At 31.3% G+C, this 18,895-nt stretch overlaps 1 protein-coding gene across 1 annotated transcript in view; it reads right to left on the bottom strand.

Moving 5' to 3' along the window:
- The window catches only part of LOC143247577 (mitochondrial adenyl nucleotide antiporter SLC25A24-B-like), a 32,846-nt gene that overhangs the window by 7,826 nt on the left and 6,125 nt on the right, over positions 1-18,895 (bottom strand). The window contains 9 exon segments of the mRNA XM_076495875.1: positions 808-955; positions 7,832-7,999; positions 9,255-9,365; positions 9,663-9,700; positions 9,703-9,808; positions 11,248-11,406; positions 12,558-12,669; positions 14,368-14,455; positions 17,017-17,143. Of these exon segments, the coding sequence (XP_076351990.1) occupies positions 808-955; positions 7,832-7,999; positions 9,255-9,365; positions 9,663-9,700; positions 9,703-9,808; positions 11,248-11,406; positions 12,558-12,669; positions 14,368-14,455; positions 17,017-17,143 (1,057 nt within the window).

Here is an 18,895-nt window from a genome sequence, read left to right as displayed (position 1 = left end):
ACTGGTACTTGGTTGACCTTAGCCAAAGTGAACCAGCTTACTGATCTTGGGGGAAGGGGGACAGAATTCAAGACCAAAGTGGTGTGCTAGAGTTGGACCCCTTAACCACCAGGATCTTCACCTCTCCTTCATGGGTTGCCATGCACGGCAAACACATGGGTGGATGTTTAGATCCCAAAAGAGGTGAAGTGAAAGAACAGGACCTTCTCTGGGAGGTCCCCTCACCACCTACAGAGATCTACACCGAGGGGCTTAACTGTGAAGCAAAACGTTATTTGCTGATGTCGCATAAGTAAAGGGTTTATCACAACAAAAGTTTATTGTAATATATTTTCATATCTCTAAGTGTTCTTCTAAATGATTACATTTGATGATTTTTATTCTGGTGTGAAAAAAAAACCTTTTAAAACACACAACTGTTGAGGATAATAAAAACTTTTCTTTAAACTAAACCACAAGTAAAACTACTGACTTTAAATGTGGACCCCTGATGTCTATATATGTATATTACAAGTCTAACAACTTCATGTTAACATGAAAACTTTTCAAACGTTTTCCTTGACTGAAGTTTGATGTGCTGACAAACTTATTATTTATTCCATTAAATATGAAGTTTTTATACAAACATGTGCTGTAAGGTTTGTTAAAAAATATTTGTCAGTAAAAATGCTATCTTTATAAATCAAATTAGTACCACTGTATCAACTATGCAAGACATTTAACAAAAACCCTACAAGAAGGACAACATACGTATGAATTAACATCACTTGATAATTTTCCCAAAAATGTATCTTGTAAATTTCTCACCTTGAGCTTGTAATCGAGTTCGAACTAAGGCCAGTGGATAACTTGCCATTTGACCACAGGAGCTACTGACTGTGCCACAACCTAAGAGTACAAACATTCCTGGATATTCTTCTTGGGGGTGACGACTAATGTAAATGTTCTTCAAAGTCTAAAGGATAATGAAACGTCAGATTCTACTAGTACTTCTTATCAATGAACTGGATAAAAAAACCCTACAATCACACAGAATTTCTCTTACATAGAAAAGAAAAAAAGACTGTTTTCTCTGTTATAATCAACACTGCTTAACAACAAACAGTTACTATTTTTACAATACCAGAAATTTTAAGTTAAAAAGAAGGAATTTTCCATGAAATAAAGGGAGAGTTGGCTTGTCTATTTAGCACATAATTCAAATATAACAAGACTGCTAATTACACAAATCAAATAAGAATGAAAATGTATTATTGCACTAATATCTTTCACTGTCAATCTTATTACATCTGTTAAGCATCAGGGTTGTTTTAAGTATATATTCGGAAAACCTGGTATTTTTACATTACATGGATATAAGATGTAAATATTAGTGTTATTTATTAGTTAGAATAACTGAAATGCACAACACTCAGAAATGTAACCTCATGTATGTTTATAAAAACTTAATGTTTGTTTTCTGTGCAAATACTCCACTTATGTGGTGATAATACCAATGACTGTATGGGGAGGGGGGAAGAGAGAACTTTGGACAAACCAGTTGTATGTAAGCTCTGGATAACTCGTAAAGATAAAAAAAAATCTAACTTCTCTGTAGTTGTTGTTGTTGTTTAACACATTTGTTTGAGCAAAAATAACTAGTAAAAACAAAAGCAAAATGTCAAAATAAATTGAGTTAAAACTAAATAACGTTCAAAAGTCAAGCAGAATTAAAAAGGCCAATGGCTTGTAAAAATTTAAAAATACAATCCAGTTGGACAGAGTCACCATCATCAATGACACCATCCAATGTCATGGCTAAATTCTTGCAAAACAAGTGTCTATAATGATGCCATCACTCAGGGTCATAATGATGGCACAAAGTAAAATGTGGGCTATTGTTACTTGAGTGTCACAAAGACCCCACATTGGTGGATCAGTCCCAGATAAAAGAAAGTGATGATTTAAAAAAATTAAAAACTGTGACCAATGTGTAGCCTTGTTAGGATAATTTCTTCCTTCTTGTCCTTATGGAAACAAGACAGTCAAAGAATAATAGAAGGTTTGATCTCAAAAATCTTGTTATCACGTTGCTAACTCCAAGTCGATTGCCAACTGGTGAGAAGCCAAGCTTTCAATACAGGACCATAGTCCATGTATGGAATTGGTACAGCTGTGATGGAACCAGAGCAGACGAACACAGCTGCAGTCTCAGCAAACTTGTCTCACGATTACTGACATCACCATGTATTCAGAAAAACTGGATACTAATGAAGATAAAGAAAAATGGGCCTATGTTTGTGAATACTGACAAGATCATAGTGAGAACTAACAGGGCCAGTAAAGATATAAAAGTGTCAGCATCTTCTCTGGAGCAAACGTAGGCCCATTTTTCTTTATCTTCATTTTCAAAACAAATGAAAAATATGTTCCAACAAACAGTAAACTTAGAAAATGTTGCATTTACTTTTTACATTCTAAATATCTTATTTGAATTGCAATTAACCCTTTTGCAATGGGTCAAAGGCCATGTCATCGTGGTTATTGACTTGCATCCAAAAATTTTATTGAACTACTATTTTATGAATTTATGTCAATCAGTTTTGAATCAAATTATAGGTCATAATTCAAACTATAAGTAATATATACAAGTTAATTTCCTAATTTAAAAGTAAATATTAAAAGAACACATCTAAATATAGATGTTCGTGAGTCATGTGGTATGTTGAATGCAGCACTTTTTAAAATCAGATGTTTGTGATGTCAAAATACTAAGTCTATAGTTTTGTATAAGTTAGGAACTTAAATTACTAATATTAATAAACTAGAATATGAAATAAAACCCTTGTATCTTTTTATTTTGCTGAGATATGGCTTAGGTACTGGCCACCTCTTTTTATTTTTGGAAATTGTCCCTTATTTACACTTACTTCAATATATGACATGTGAATAACCAATCAACAGAATGGTTTTCTCAGTCATTTTAATCTGTGGAAAGATAACCATATTATTTCTAACCAAGAATTCAAGGGGGTAGGTTGGGTCTTTAATCTCCTCGAGGTTTCATATTTTTTATAAAATGTAAATAAATCTTACTTAGTAAGCTTAATAAATTATAATGGAATTTATGGTATCTGTTTTTTGTTTTTTTTCTTGTTATTTAACTGTATATATACACAAAATTGATATCCCTCCCTCCACATGCAAAATTTTAAAAGGCTTAGCAACCTATGTCCAGCAACAACTGAGTTCAAAGGTCATAGCAAGAAGAGAATAGTTTGCTTTTTTACTTCTTGATTTGTTGTTCTATATTTTAAGAAAAATAAGTTTAATAATTTATTTCTGAATAGTAACTATATATGTAACTGAAATGTAACTATTGTATTTTCTTGTTATAATATGTAGTAATCTAGCAAGAAAAAACATAATTTATGTTTATTTCCTAATTTTTTGATATTGTTTGAGGTTGGTCAAGTGAGAGATCTCACATAGAACACAGAAAACAACATGAAGTCTGAATAAAAACAAATATTTAAAACGTATTTAGGAGTTTTTAGAGATTATGCAAAAAAAAATTTTTGGTATAAAAGTTTTTTTTAATCATAACATGAAATCACTTTACACTCAGACTAGTAATGAAACAGACTATTTTCTGAAATAAATTCTTAGTAAAAATATTACATTAAAAGATCTGAATTTTCACACAAATTGCTTGTAATCTTTATTAAAAGTCTACCAACTTTTGTGAAGATATAAGTGTTATATCAAAAGTGCAAATGTGTAAACAAACTTGTGTATTATATATTGAAATAGTAGTGAAAGGGCTAATAATAATAATAATAATAATAATAATAAAAGAATGGATAAACAACATTCACATAAAAACAGTCACCCTAAGTAATTTAGATATTATCTTCTGGCTTTAAAGTACACAGCACGATAGTGGCAATGGAGCATAAATTTCAGACTATCAGATCTACAGTTCAGCACTCTAACCTCTGATCCATACTCTAGAGTTTAGTTCAGTATACAATACACATTTATATTGATTTAAATGTTACTTTTAACAAAGCAAATAATTTTTTTAAATATTTAATTTCGATATTAACTTTGGTTCAAAGTAAGGTATGTAATTAGAACAAAACTAATAATCAACTTGGTAATTAGTTTATCCAATTAAACAGACTTTCCCTATGTTTCTACTATTTATATTAAATGTTCAAAGTAGCTTTAAGATGTTAATTATTCAATATAGGTTTCTGCTGTTTTAGTTGTTTAGTTTTATACAAAATGCTCAGTACTGGTTTAAGATGTTTCCGATGATTAATTTGTCCCGTGTTTCATTTTATTATGTTTGGTTGTACGTTTGACTACAGATCCATGGATAAAACTTGTACAACATCAAAAATTTCCTGATAAAGGAATAGGTCAGTTTGGTAACTAACAAGTTACAAAGTAACCTGTATGTATCACTCCTGAAGAATTAACAATCATAAATGCTTTGCAAACAGATATAACCTTTACTAGATCCAGTACTGAACCTTCTCAACAGCATTTGACTTTTATTCGTGAAGTACCCAAAAGAAAACTGGCAAAAGAAAACTGGCAGGCCCCAGGGCAAGCTAATAATTTTGTATTTAAATGAAATTGCAAAAATTAATGCATCTCTATCTATTTAAACTTGGAGAAATCAGGACTGATTGCTTTGTGATTACAACAACAATTTTATTTTAATAAAGAATTACTTTGATGAGATAATTCAGAGTATTTAGTTTAATAGTGAAAGATAGGTACTTTCAAATGCAAAATCTGTTATTCAAACTAATAACCTCCATACGTTGAAAATATTGCATTATAAACTTAAAGAACAACGGCAGTTGATAAACGAATTATTTATTAATTTAAACTTGTGGTGCTGCTTAATTCTGCTGAGTTAAAATATCTTGAAACAAGAGGAAATCCTCAATAGCAGTGGTTTTGTTTGTTTGTTTTGAATTTCGCGCAAAGCTACTCGAGGGCTATCTCGCTAGCTGTCCCTAATTTAGCAGTGTAAGACTACAGGGAAGGCAGCTAGTCATCACCACCCACTGCCAACTCTTGGTCTCCTCTTTTACCAACGAATAGTGGAATTGACCATCATATTATAACATCCCCACAGCTGAAAGAGTGAGCATGTTTGGTGTGAAGGGGATTCGAACCTGCAACCCTCAGATTATGAGTCGAACGCCTTAACACTTGGCCATGCCGGGCCTATAGCAGTGGCAACTGAAATGCTTTTTGTCACGATTAATCTACGAGATCTTGGGCATGGCTGAAACATGGCAGAGCTACGAGCTAAAAGTTTGTACTTAAAAAAAAAACTGAGTCATTATACAATCTGCTCTGTCATACTTAAAGTCAAATCAAACTTAAGGATGAATCTCAATGACGTTTTTCAGTGAAATATAAATTTATGCATATCTAAAATTTTATGGCCTGAATCGATCTTCCAAGTAACAGAACTCTTTACTTTTGCAAAGTTATTAACTCAATACTAAAATAATTCAACTCTTAAAAGATAGGAAAATGTTCAAATAATCTCAGACTAAAGAAATAATGATGACCAACAGGGGCACTAGTCTTCCAGTTTGTTTATTAAAGGTAAATTACTTGATAATTTCTTTTAAACAGCTCGAACCATTGAAGAATGAAATTACAAGTTTAATCAATGATAGAATCTTTACGATATTAAAGACTAAAAATGGTAACTTATTTCTCTGGCCATAATTCAGAAGGTATTACTTTCCATTTGCAGCCAAATATCAGATCTTCCCACTAGTACTGTTAATAACTATGTGAAAAATCTTACAAAGCTATGTACAATGTACTTGAATTTTTTCCAACACAAAAGCAATATTCAATAACAAGTAGTACTTAGCTTTTAATGTAAAACATCAGATTAATTATAAACCAAAGATTCATATAACATGATCTTCATTTTCATTGCCTACAATAGTAGGAATTTCTAAAACTGGTCAAAATGTTATGATAATGTCAGAATTTTTAAGTGGGATAAAGTTAGATGAATATATACCTTATTCTTTTTTTTTCTAGCAACTTTATATAGAGACGATTTGTAAATTTGCGAGTCTGAGTCACAAAATGCAAGTCGAAGCAAAATTCCGCTTTTCTAGCACAAGAAACATTTGTGCTTGTTATAATTTTCACGCCATAACTTTTAAATTAGTAGGCATAGTTCCAATAAATTTTGTGTATTATCAGTAAACATTACAAGTATTCTCAGATGCAAAATACTACATTTCTTTTTGTTTTAAGATTTCATAAGTAATGCTTTTCTCATGCCTTTTTCTTTTTGAATGTCGGCTATTCAACATGCGAAGTAATTTAAGAGAACGATTTTACATGTGAAACTTGAACATTTTTTTTCTTATGCATAAAAATATTTTTAAGCCTCCAGATAGTTAAAAGTCTTTTTGAAAAAAAGTTTGTATTCTATGTTATTTTTGCTATTATATTTATGTACGAGTTGGGTTGATTTGACTGACCTCATAACATCATACAAAATCAGGAAATAAATATAAATTGTGCTTTTTTTTACCTAATTCAGGTCTAATCCCATTTGAATAAAAAAAAAGGAGACATTTGCTCTAAAGATTTCTTGGATAATGAATACATGATTAGGAACCTAGAATCAGACTGTAAAAGTGACTGTACATCAGAGTCGTCTATGCATGGTCATTTTCTGACAATCTGTTCTTCCTGAATTTTCCATTTTTACTATTGATACACCCCATCCATGAAAAAAATAAAAGAAATACCTTCTAGTGATCACTGTCCTCATCTATCATGGAGCTTCATGAGGAGATGCACTACAATGCCAAACCAGGACACTGCACAATGCCAGGGTTTCGTGAGCACTATACCCAAACAGCAGCATCAGAAACAATGTCCACAACACCCGTTGAGAATCTCCTACACTGGAACTCAGTTGATCCTAGTCATGACTCTGGGAAGTTACCTCAAGGCCTCCTGTCTACAGGAATTCGAGGTCAGAATGGTGTGTAAGAGTTGGGCCTCTTGACCACCAGGATCTTCTCCTGACCTTCATGGGGTTCATTACACATGGCAAACATGCGAGTGGATGTAGATCCCAGAGGAAGTAAACTGAAAGTACAGAACTTTCTCTGGAAGATCCCCTCACTACATACATCTGAGGGGTGAAAAAGAGAGTTTGCCACCCACATAAATGAGAAAGACTGAGAAAGCCATTAGGGGACATTCTGAGTTTTTGAGTGGTTATATACACACCACTGGGAAAAGTAGGTTTACTTGAGCAGCTATTTTCAAAAACTGAAAAGGTGAGTGAAGGCACCTTGTCTGATTCAATAAATACATTTGTATCTTAGAAACATAAAATATACGAGGTTCTTATTTTATATTCTAGGTTTTCAACATTATTAATTTAAGTATCTAATTTATAAGGAACTACAGACTTTATATTTGGACATCACAAACTTCTAACTTGAATCATAATTGCATGGAACATACCAAGTAACACACAAACACATACACACACGTGATATTTTAATATTTACTTTTAAATTAAGAAATTATAATTCAAATTTTAGTATTATACATTAGTTAATCTACAATTTGATATTAAAATGTACTGACATACATTCATAAAATAGTAGTTCAAAATATTTTGAATGCAAGTCAAGAAACGTGATGACATGGACTTTAACCCATGACCTACGTTTATACGATTAAACTATGTCTGCATAAAATTTGCAGGGTGTTTTTTGGAACTTACTAGATTCTCACCAGATGGCAGTACTTAAAGACAAGTTACCTCATAAATAGCAAGATCAATCCCTGCATATGGCAGAATACCCAGCAAGTTTGGAAGGTAACCTCGGTAAAAACACCTTAATCCTTCACTGTAGTAAATTTTCTTGGCTGCATCCCACAATCCACTGTACTGGCCTGTCTTTCTTAATGCTAATCTTGTTTTAAGAACCTAAATATAAACATTAAGGTGCTTCTTTACCATATGATACTGTAAAACAATGCCACACATTCTATTCAAATAGACTAAATATGACAATATATCAGTTTAAAAGCTTAAAGATAAAATTCAGCCTTATAAAAAATTAGAAATGTAAATGTGCCCCCCACCACTCCTCTTAATATTTTTCCCCAATGTGGCTTGAAATCAACAGTTTATAAAAACTGCTATTTGAGCATGATGCTACATATATAATGTTTTGTCTCTCATCATCCAGCCCAACTAATGAATTGTGGGCAGTGACTTGTGGGACGAAAGACAGACCTGAAATGCCATTTTCACATGCCTCTAGTTTTGACCCATAATGGACAAATGAAGAGAAATGTGGGGGAAAAATATCTGTAGTTAAGTTGTTTTTATTACTACTTTAGGCCTACAGGTTTTTCAATATTTTACTGGGTTTCTGTGTTTAAACCATAAATATTAATAACGTATAATTCTTTAAAATTAAGAGTTAAGTTACAGAGAGAAAGACCTGATTTAAAATTGCATATCAACGTAATACTAGTAAACAAGGAATTTTTATTGCAAGAAGTTAAAGGAATAGATTCCTCAACTACATGGTAGAACATTGTTTTTGCAAGATATTTCTGTTAAATGTTACTTTTAAGTACTTGGTAAATACTGGTGTAAAAATATGTTTTAGTTTCAAAACTAAAGCAAATATTTTCTTTCTCTCTCAAAATATGTTACTTGCAACTTCAACCTTATCTGAAAAGAACAACAATGAACATGCTGTATTGCAAAATGATGTACTGGAAATTTGTTTGAGCTATTCATTGCAGTTACTTGGTACGTATAGTCTGTACATTCATTCATAAAGTTATTGTAAGAAAAATAATTGTTGTTAAGAATATCTTTGTGAAAGTATCACCAGCTTTGTTCCAGGTCTGAATGCAAAAACATTTGAAATATTTAATATACAATTTACATAAAAAAAGAAAGAAAATTAGTTTTGCACATATTAGATTTTACAACTTAAAAAAAAAACTTGTGGTAGTTGAGGTTTTTTCATGAATACATCCAGAATTTGAAAACTTTAAAAATTTATTTTTCCACCCATAATTTCCAGTTCTCATTATTTAAATTACATGACCCAGTTATGAAACGATTTTTTTTGTATCTATGATTTTAGTCTTCGGAATAAGATAGTAAAATCATAGATAAGAAAAACTTCCGAAAACTAAGTTAAAGAAAGAAAACTTACCTCCATTGGATAAATTAGTGTTTGAGAACTACCTCCTGCCATGGATCCAGCGAGAAACCTTTCATAAATCCCTAATTCCCGATCTGAATTTCTTCGAATTAGGCATTTTGCCTAATGAAAGAAAAAAATGGAAAAGCTGATAAATATCTCTATGATAGCTATTATAACAAGTATATTAAAACTATTCTTTGTTCAGATTACAATAGCTCTTATCCTTTGTTCACATTACAACGTCTCACTCTTTGAAAGTGATTGTGTTTAAAGTAACCTAGAATGAACTATAATGAATGATGTAGATCACACTGACTGTGTTACAACTCCATATACAGAATTAATCACTTGCATTAAATTACTCAGGTAGCAAATAACTTCAAAGTACTCCTGTTGTTTACTTTGACCAGTCATTACCTGTTCATAGGCCATAAATTTAAGTGCACTTTCAGGGCAATTTTCATCACGTTGATACCATTCCCTCGCCACAGAGAACGGATTCCTCCTTCACGAAGCATGTGCATAAAACAGGCTCGAATAGAAGAGAATTCTTTGCCTCTCACCTATAGAGAATCATTACAGTTACTTGTATATTAAACTAGAGTTTCAGATCAGGGAAGTATATGATGCTAACCTAACTGAAAATATTATTACAACCCTGTTACAACTACTATTAATTACAAATCTGGGATACCACGCTCATACAATTTGTAGTTGAAACTTTGCCTAAACAATCTATCAATTTGTAGTTGTTTTACAAACTTATATTAACTTAAATATTTTAGAACTCAAGTGCTGCCCAATCAACACACCTCATTATAAGTGTAAATTGAGTTGGTTCTAACAACATTTAACTTGAGAAGTAAGCATCAATATTTTATATTAAATGTACAATATTATATTTTTGATAATATTTATGTGTGTTAGGCACACAGAAACATAAATTAGAGCATCAAATACATGTGCCATGTTAAAAAAACTCTGATATTATGAATCACACCAAAAAGAAAACCCTGCTATATAATAACTGAAATGAGGATAAACGAGTAAAATATTTTTAAAATGAGAAACACGTGCAATGAAAAATGTCAGTTGCAAAACCTGCAGAAACACAAAACGACAACGAGAAGTAAAAAATTCATAAACCTGATAATTAAGTCTTGTTGTCTGGCAGAGATAATTGTATTTGTATACTGACTGTATTGACTTGGTTTGCAGATGAAAGAAAACCTTTTCTAAATTAATGATTTGGAAGAACCTCAGTTTAAAAGCAAAATTAAGTTTATCTTTAATATCCATTAAATCTTCTAACAGAAACTTGCTATAATATAAATTATACATGTCCAGCTAATTTGAACAGATATCATAATGTTTATGGTAATTTTCTGTACTATCCTTCATATTATTGGAACTTAATACAAATATTCACTTATGTAAGAAAAAATATCCTACTTTGCAGTTGTGGTAGAACAAGTGAAACCAAGGTTTACAAAATTTGTGTATACAAAAGCTCATTTTTTTAAGGTAAATTTAGAAACCTCACTAAAATTTTAGAAATGTAAAAAAACCTCAAAAGTAGTGCACATTGGAAAATGCACATAAAATAATTGTCTAAATAATCCTTTGATAAAAAACAAACAAACTTGCATCTGTAAGAAAGAAACAAAAAAAAACCAACACATACAAGTATAGGTTGCCATCATTATAATTACTAGATCCTATAAATTTTAAAAACCATGATTAAAAAATACACTCAATAAGTTTTAAACACTTGCTCTTACACAGAAAAAATTCTAGTTACAAGAATAAATTAAAATTATATTCTGTATTCATAAATGCGATATTTTTATGTAGTTTCATACTGTTACACCAGGTAGTGTCAGTTACGGTCAACTAATTATTTCATTATTCAAAGAAATACACATACCTTAGAGAAAAAGAAATGATCACCTAAGTCGATGCAATATTACTATGGTTACTAAGAAAAGTGATAAAGGTAAACCTGTAAGAACACTTTCAATCTATCTAGAGGAGCTGTACTAGTCCTTGAAACTCCTCCAGCTATGCCACCTGCCACAAGATGGCGCCACCACATTCCCGTGTGCATTTCTTGTTCAGTGAAATCATCAGGTATAAGGGTGTCTTCTCCAATATCAAGAAACTGGAATGGTAAAAAAAAAAAAAAAGAAATGAAAAGTTGTTCATTTTCAATTGTATTTTGTATAATTAAAAAGTCTGTTTGTAATTAAACAAGTAAGATTTAATAAATATCATAACTTGATTAGCTAAGTATGGCACAAGAACCCTAAAATAATTCACAAAGCTTCTTGTCCTGGACATAAGATAAACTTTCAAATTGAAGATAAAATGTTTTAGTGTAATATGACAGAGGGCTATAGGAAATTTATGAAAGAAAGCATGTGATGGGTGAGTGTCATGTTCTAGTTTACTATCCTGTAAACAATTAAAATTGAAAGCTATAAAAATTGTACTTTGCCTTAGTAATATCTATATTATAATGAGTATGTTATGTTGAATTGTGTATTTCAGAGAGTGAAGGTACATATTTCAGATAAGAGAGAACATGTACAAAGCAATTATCAATTCCCATACTTTGGGCAACTGAGTACTTTAATATTTTCTTACAAAATTATGAACCTAAAACTTGCATAATATTAACCATGTTTATTTGTATATATTGATACTTAAGCAGCTTAATTAAATTTTGAATGTAACTCAAAAGGTTCTGACCTTTACACTTTGACCTTCCCATAGCAAAAAAAAAAAAAAAGAGTTAGTATTAGTTCCATGTAATCTGTTTAAACATTTCCATAGTGAAATAGAAAAAAAAATTATGAGATATCAGGAACATTCCTTCAGTTTTCAGAGAGTTATGTTTCATTAATACTAAAATACGAAGCTGAGAAATGGCCTTAAAACTAACTAATAATTTTGCACAAGTATTTTAATTTTATCAGGTGTTCTTTTAAAAATTATTTTCTGCCACGACCATTTTTCTAATTACTTCTCCCTCCCTCAAGAATATCCAAAAAAACAAACAACTTACCGTGTATGATGTACATGTTACCTGGTCCTACCAGATCTCATTGAAACAGTGCATAAAAATCTGATTTGTACCTTTAGTGTTTTTGAAAGGTTAGTAAAAGATTCTAATTTTAGTAGAAATATATCAAGTCCTTATGAAAATGATAAGTTTTTAATGAATAATTTCTTATGCAATACTTCTTAATTGTTTAGAATTGTAGCTCTTTTGCAAACTTTATATAATAAACAAAATTACTTGTAACTTACAGTGGCATGTCTCCAGTACTTGAAGATGTCTTCCAGTTTAGAAGATGGGTTAAACATGAGGTAGTTACGCCACTCATCAAAAGAGATTGTCAAAGATCCATCTTTATCCATTCTACAGTAAACAAAAAGGGTTCTCACAACAGAATTATTTTTTCCATTACAACTGCTTACAGTTATCCTAAATTCAATTCAAAATGCAAGTCACATGTAATAGGTTTTCCCTCGCATTTTGTACAAGTTTAGAGTTACAATACTAATTTTCTTAGAGAACAATGATGGAACTATAAACACTAGAATGTAAAAAGGCTTTATATATATGTAAATTAACATCTGATCAACACAGGTCAAAACTAACAATCAAACCAGCTAATTTAATACACTATTCTTACTTTGTGATTATAATGCATAGTTTCATCAGTTACATACCATTACTAGTGGCCACATTTTTTGTTTGCAATTAAAATTACATCTCACAATGTTCAGCCCCTGTATATTAGTCCTAAATCCATATGCCAAGTTAACAATGAAAAATAATTCCCCATAATGGAAAATAAATGCCATAATAATTAAACAGATATACATTCTAACCAGTACTTTTAATGTCATATTATAGAGAAAAGGGCTAGTGTCTCAAACCCTGTGTAATACCTTCAGCAGTCAGACTCATGGGCAACTTCTTCATTGAGTTCAGTATGAAGTACATGCAACTGTTACTACTAATTAAATATTCAACAAACTACTTATTAATTATTTGTTCTATAACAAGACACTGATTAATCAAAACATCAATTAATACTCTGAACAAAATTTACAATTTTCCTCAGTGTGCCACCATCCCATTATAAGTGCCAAGTAAATCATTTTAAAAATACAGGATTAATATCATTGTAAAACATTAAAATATTAGTGATACACAAATCACTGACTACTAACAACTTTCCACCCTTTCAATATTGCAAAAATGTTAGTTTTATTTCAGCAGTAATATTATGTTTCTTACCAAAATTTCCATATTCATTAATATAAGAACCAAGTTTTGAAACTGCATAAAATTCAATTTAGAAGAACAAATGTCCATAATTTGATTTTAATATATAACAATAAAATAACAACTGGTTTTAACTGGTAATAATTTTGCAACTCAACCTCTCACATTCTGATCACCCAAAATCCAGAAAAGTAATTGAAGGTTTTAATTTTTTTTTTGATAATTGAAAAAAATATTTTTATGACACCAGTTTTGATTGTTTGTTTTTGAATTTCCCTCAAAACTACTCGAGGGCTATCTGTGCTACCCGTCCCTAATTTAGCAGTGTAAGACTGGAGGGAAGGCAACTAGTCATCACCATCCACTGTCAACTTTTGGGCTACTCTCTTACCAATGAATAGTGGGATTGACCATCACATTATAATCCCTCCATGGCTGAGAGGACACGCATGTTTGGTGTGATGGGGATTCAAACCTGCAACCCTTGGATTATGAATTAAGCACCTGGCAATACATGGTCTATGACACCAGTTACTCTGTTCCACATTTTACTTAAAATAGTTCACGTCTTTCCAACAAGGTCTTTAAAACAATTGTACTGACAACCAATATTATTTCTTGGATAATGAAAGACTTGTTTACCTTAACATTTCACTCCAATTTTTGTAAAGATTATAAAATTTTATTTACACTAATAGCAACAGTCACTCTACATGGTATTACATACATATATAATTTGTCATTTTGAAACTTTGTATTAACATTCAACTGTCTAAGATATTTTTTTCCAAAATATATATTTTTATTATTATCGAACAATACCTTTGAAGAAGTTTCATGGCATCGCTGTCACTCAACCGTATTCCCAATTTCTTAAAAGCCATTAAAATTTCACCTTTATCAATGTTACCTGAAAAACAAGAATTAATGTTAAAAGATTTGATACTGAAACTGATAAGTGACAATTTCAGTAAGACTGATGCCACACAAAAAATCAGGTTAGTGTAAATTCACGTCAACTGACAACACCGTAAACGTATATCTGCAATGGTGGCACCAACACACACAAGGTGAGATGGAAAACAAATTGTTTTTTTATGGAGAGGGGGATATTTTATGGTCATCTGTAGTTTTAAAGAAGGCTCATTATTATTTGCGTCATCTCTAAAACATCCGAAATACATTTCAAACATTTGTTTTCAATAAGACTGTTTTATATTACTTTCTATAATCTAACTACATGGAGCCTGTCATTTGACCAACCTTGTAACCATCATAAAAAAAAAAAATAAAAATAAATTATGCTTTTTCATGCAAGAATAACTACATATTATAACATGCAAATATAAATGTTTAGTCTAAGTAGCATAAGTCTCATAATGCTATATATTTACATACATATTTATTATTATAATTTATTACACTGACCTTCCAGTCGTGCCTTGTTAACGTAGCATAACTAGCACTGATGTGGTGCATATGTATAAATATCACATATCCAGTATCCAGTAAAATAAAACTGACCATTAGTTTTCCTTGAATTGACTCTATTTTAATGGACTTGTATTTTGTAATATACAGTCACATTTCAATTATTATACATTATATATATATATATATATATATATATATATATATGTACGTATGTAGATTATTACTATTTAGAAATAAATTAAAACATATTTTTCTTAAAATATAGAACAATAAATCAAGAAGTAAAGCAAACAATTATCTCTTCTTGTTACATCCTTTGTACTTGATTGTTGCTGGACATAGGTTGCTAAACCTTTTAAAATTTCACACATGTAGGATATCAAGATTTTTTGTAGGTTTTATATATAGAGTTGAATAACCAAAAAATCATAAATAACTACACTGATACCATAGAATTCCACTATAATTTATTAAGCTTAGTAACTAAGATGTATTTAGATTTAAAAAAACAATGAAACTTTGAGCAGAATAAAGACAACCTTCCTCTGAAATTTTGGATTGAAAAAAAATGGTAGCCATTTCAAAGATTAAAATGGCTGAGAAAAACATTCTCGGGATATTCTAAACTGTTGATTGGTTATTCACAAGTCATATATTGAAGAAAGTATATACAAGGGATCGTTATCAAAAATAGAAATAGGTGACCAGGGCCACTGTATCTGATTCAGTACATAAGCCATATCTCAGTAAAATAAAAAGATACAAGCCTCTTATTTTATATTTTATATCATCAAAAATAGAAAGAGGTGACCAGGGCCACTATATCTGATTCAGTACATAAGCTATATCTCAGTAAAATAAAAAGATACGAGCCTCTTATTTTATATCATCAAAAATAGAAAGAGGTGACCAGGGCCACTGTATCTGATTCAGTACATAAGCCATGTCTCAGTAAAATAAAAAGATACAAGCCTCTTATTTTATATTTTATATCATCAAAATAAAAAGAGGTGACCAGGGCCACTGTATCTGATTCAGTACATAAGCTATATCTCAGTAAAATAAAAAGATACGAGCCTCTTATTTTATATCATCAAAAATAGAAAGAGGTGACTGGGGCCACTATATCTGATTCAGTACATGAGCTATATCTCAGTAAAATAAAAAGATACAAGCCTCTTATTTTATATTTTATATCATCAAAAATAGAAAGAGGTGACCAGGGCCACTGTATCTATTTCAGTACATAAGCTATATCTCAGTAAAATAAAAAGATACGAGCCTCTTATTTTATATCATCAAAAATAGAAAGAGGTGACCAGGGCCACTGTATCTGATTCAGTACATAAGCCATATCTCAGTAAAATAAAAAGATACAAGCCTCTTATTTTATATTTTATATCATCAAAAATAAAAAGAGGTGACCAGGGCCACTGTATCTGATTCAGTACATAAGCTATATCTCAGTAAAATAAAAAGATACAAGCCTCTTATTTTATATCATCAAAAATAGAAAGAGGTGACCGGGGCCACTATATCTGATTCAGTAGATGAGCCATATCTCAGTAAAATAAAAAGATACGAGCCTCTTATTTTATATCCTAAGTTGTTAATATTGGTAATTTGAGTTCCTAATTTGTACAAAACTATAGACTTAGTACTTTGACATTACAAACATCTAATTTTAAACAGTGCTGCATTCGACATACCATGTGACACACTAAAACGTGTTCTTTTAATATTTATTTTTAAATTAAGAAATTAACTCATATAATATTTATAGTTTGAATTATAATTTACAATTTGATGCCAAACATACTGACATCACAAATGTGATGACATGGCTTTTGACCTGTGACCCATTGCAAAAGTGTTAAATACATAGATTTTAAAGCATACATTCAGAGCAGAGTCACTACTGTATCGATGGTTTCTTTCTGGAATCCTGCTTTTTTATTTTAAAACATCTATTCTTTAGTAACCCTAATAACATGAGGACTAGCCATTCACTTACAGAAACAATGCAAAACTACATACCATCTCTATTTTCGTCAACACTTTTGAAAACTACCATCAGCTGTTTTTCATGTTCCATTACATAATGAATGAACTCTGCAAAGTCCACATTACCACTCTTTGCCAGATCAGACTTTTCAATGAATTCCTGTTAATGTTAAAAATACTGTAACTGACATCACATAATACATGATTCATTACAATGGGCAACTTTTAAATTACAAAAATCATCTCTTCCTTCAAACAGAGAACTCAGAGAAAGTTTAATATTAATACAATAATGTACATGTAAAAAAAATGACAATTTATAATTGTAGTTCTTGTCTTTCCCAGGGTCTAATCCAAGCTAAATTAATTTTGCAACCTTTAAATAGCCTTAAAACCTAAACAGAGTCAATAAATGTATTTTTATACAAATCATCCATAGGGTTTTTTTTGTTTTTTTTTATTTTTATTTGTACAATTGTTTGTCACTAAAATGTTTTATCATTGCATGCAATCTTCAAAATTTAAGCTCTGTAGTGTCAGTTTCGGCTTGTATTTTAGCGGACATTCCTGTAACGTGAAATAGAGTTCCTGATAAAACAAAAACATCTTGGTGATGTATAGTAATTTATTTTTTGTATAGATATTTTCTTACTAATATTAACTTTGGATTTTTAGAAAGCTTTAGATAATATGCTACACAGAAGATTAGCCAAGAGAAATCAGTGGGTTTTAGAGACAAGGTCAGTTGACTGAATTGCAGACCAACTGAACTTTTGGTATTAACAGTTGGTTGGTTGGCATTTTATAGTGCAAAGCAACTAGGCTATCTGTGCCAAACAACCAGTAAAAAATTAGATATGAAGTATAATCATTAAAACTTGTAAAAAGGAATCATGTGAAAACAAAACAAAGTCCATTTTTTATTTGAAAACTTAAATAGCATTAAAAAGACCAATGGCCCTCATAAAAACATTTCTAAGGTGCACAGTGTCACTACTGGCAAAGACATTGTTTAGTGTCAGCTGTAAACCTGTGGACAAAACAATAAACTTCACATTTGATGACTGACATGAGATGTGGAAGTTAGGCACAGAGCCCGTTTGCAACAGGAGGAAGGAGTTGTCCAGTGGTAGCATTAATCTTTATACTGAATATGTGTGACACCCAAGATACAGCCCTGAGGGACTCCAACTTCCTATAGGAAAGAATGGGAAAGTGTCAAACCCACATAAACTTAGAATTGTCTGCCCATTAAAAATTTTTTAATATCAAATGGGCAAATGGCCATGCAAGCCATGTAAGTGGAGGTCTCACAAAGTGCCATACCTCCATGTAGTGTCAAAAGCCTTCTCAAGGTCAAAGAATATTGGCACGAGATGTTGTCACATGAGAAAGATTTCTCTGATTGATGTTTCAAGTTGAATCAGGTGTTCCACTGGAGAGTGCTGACACCTGAATCCATACTGGGTGGACAAGAGAAGGTTGTTCAATTAAAAAAAACCAAACAAGATGAGCATTAACTATCTTCTCTAAGGTCTTACAAAGACAGCTCATCAAAGCAATTAGAAGGTAGTTTGAAGGAAACTTGGGATCCTTTCCAGACTTAGAGAAAGGTAGGACAATAGCCTGGTGCCATACATCAAAAAAAGCATTCTCCTGCCAGATCTGGTTACAAACAACCAGAAGAATAGCAAAAGAAACATGAGACAGATGGTGCAGCATCTCGTAGTGAATATCATCTGGTCCGACCAATGTACTGCCAGACCAATGAAGAGCAAGCTTGAATTCCACCAGTGTAAAGGGGTGATTAAAGTCATAGAGATGATCGTTCTGCCTAGAGTCTTGACGGCTAAGAAGGTGGAGGATGAAACAGAAGTGCTAGATACCTGACAAAAGCTTTTGCCGAGAATAT

The sequence above is a fragment of the Tachypleus tridentatus genome, chromosome 3, assembly GCF_004210375.1.
Source record: "Tachypleus tridentatus isolate NWPU-2018 chromosome 3, ASM421037v1, whole genome shotgun sequence".
Taxonomy (NCBI): Eukaryota; Metazoa; Arthropoda; class Merostomata; order Xiphosura; family Limulidae; genus Tachypleus; species Tachypleus tridentatus.
This window is presented reverse-complemented; position numbering and strand designations above follow the sequence as displayed.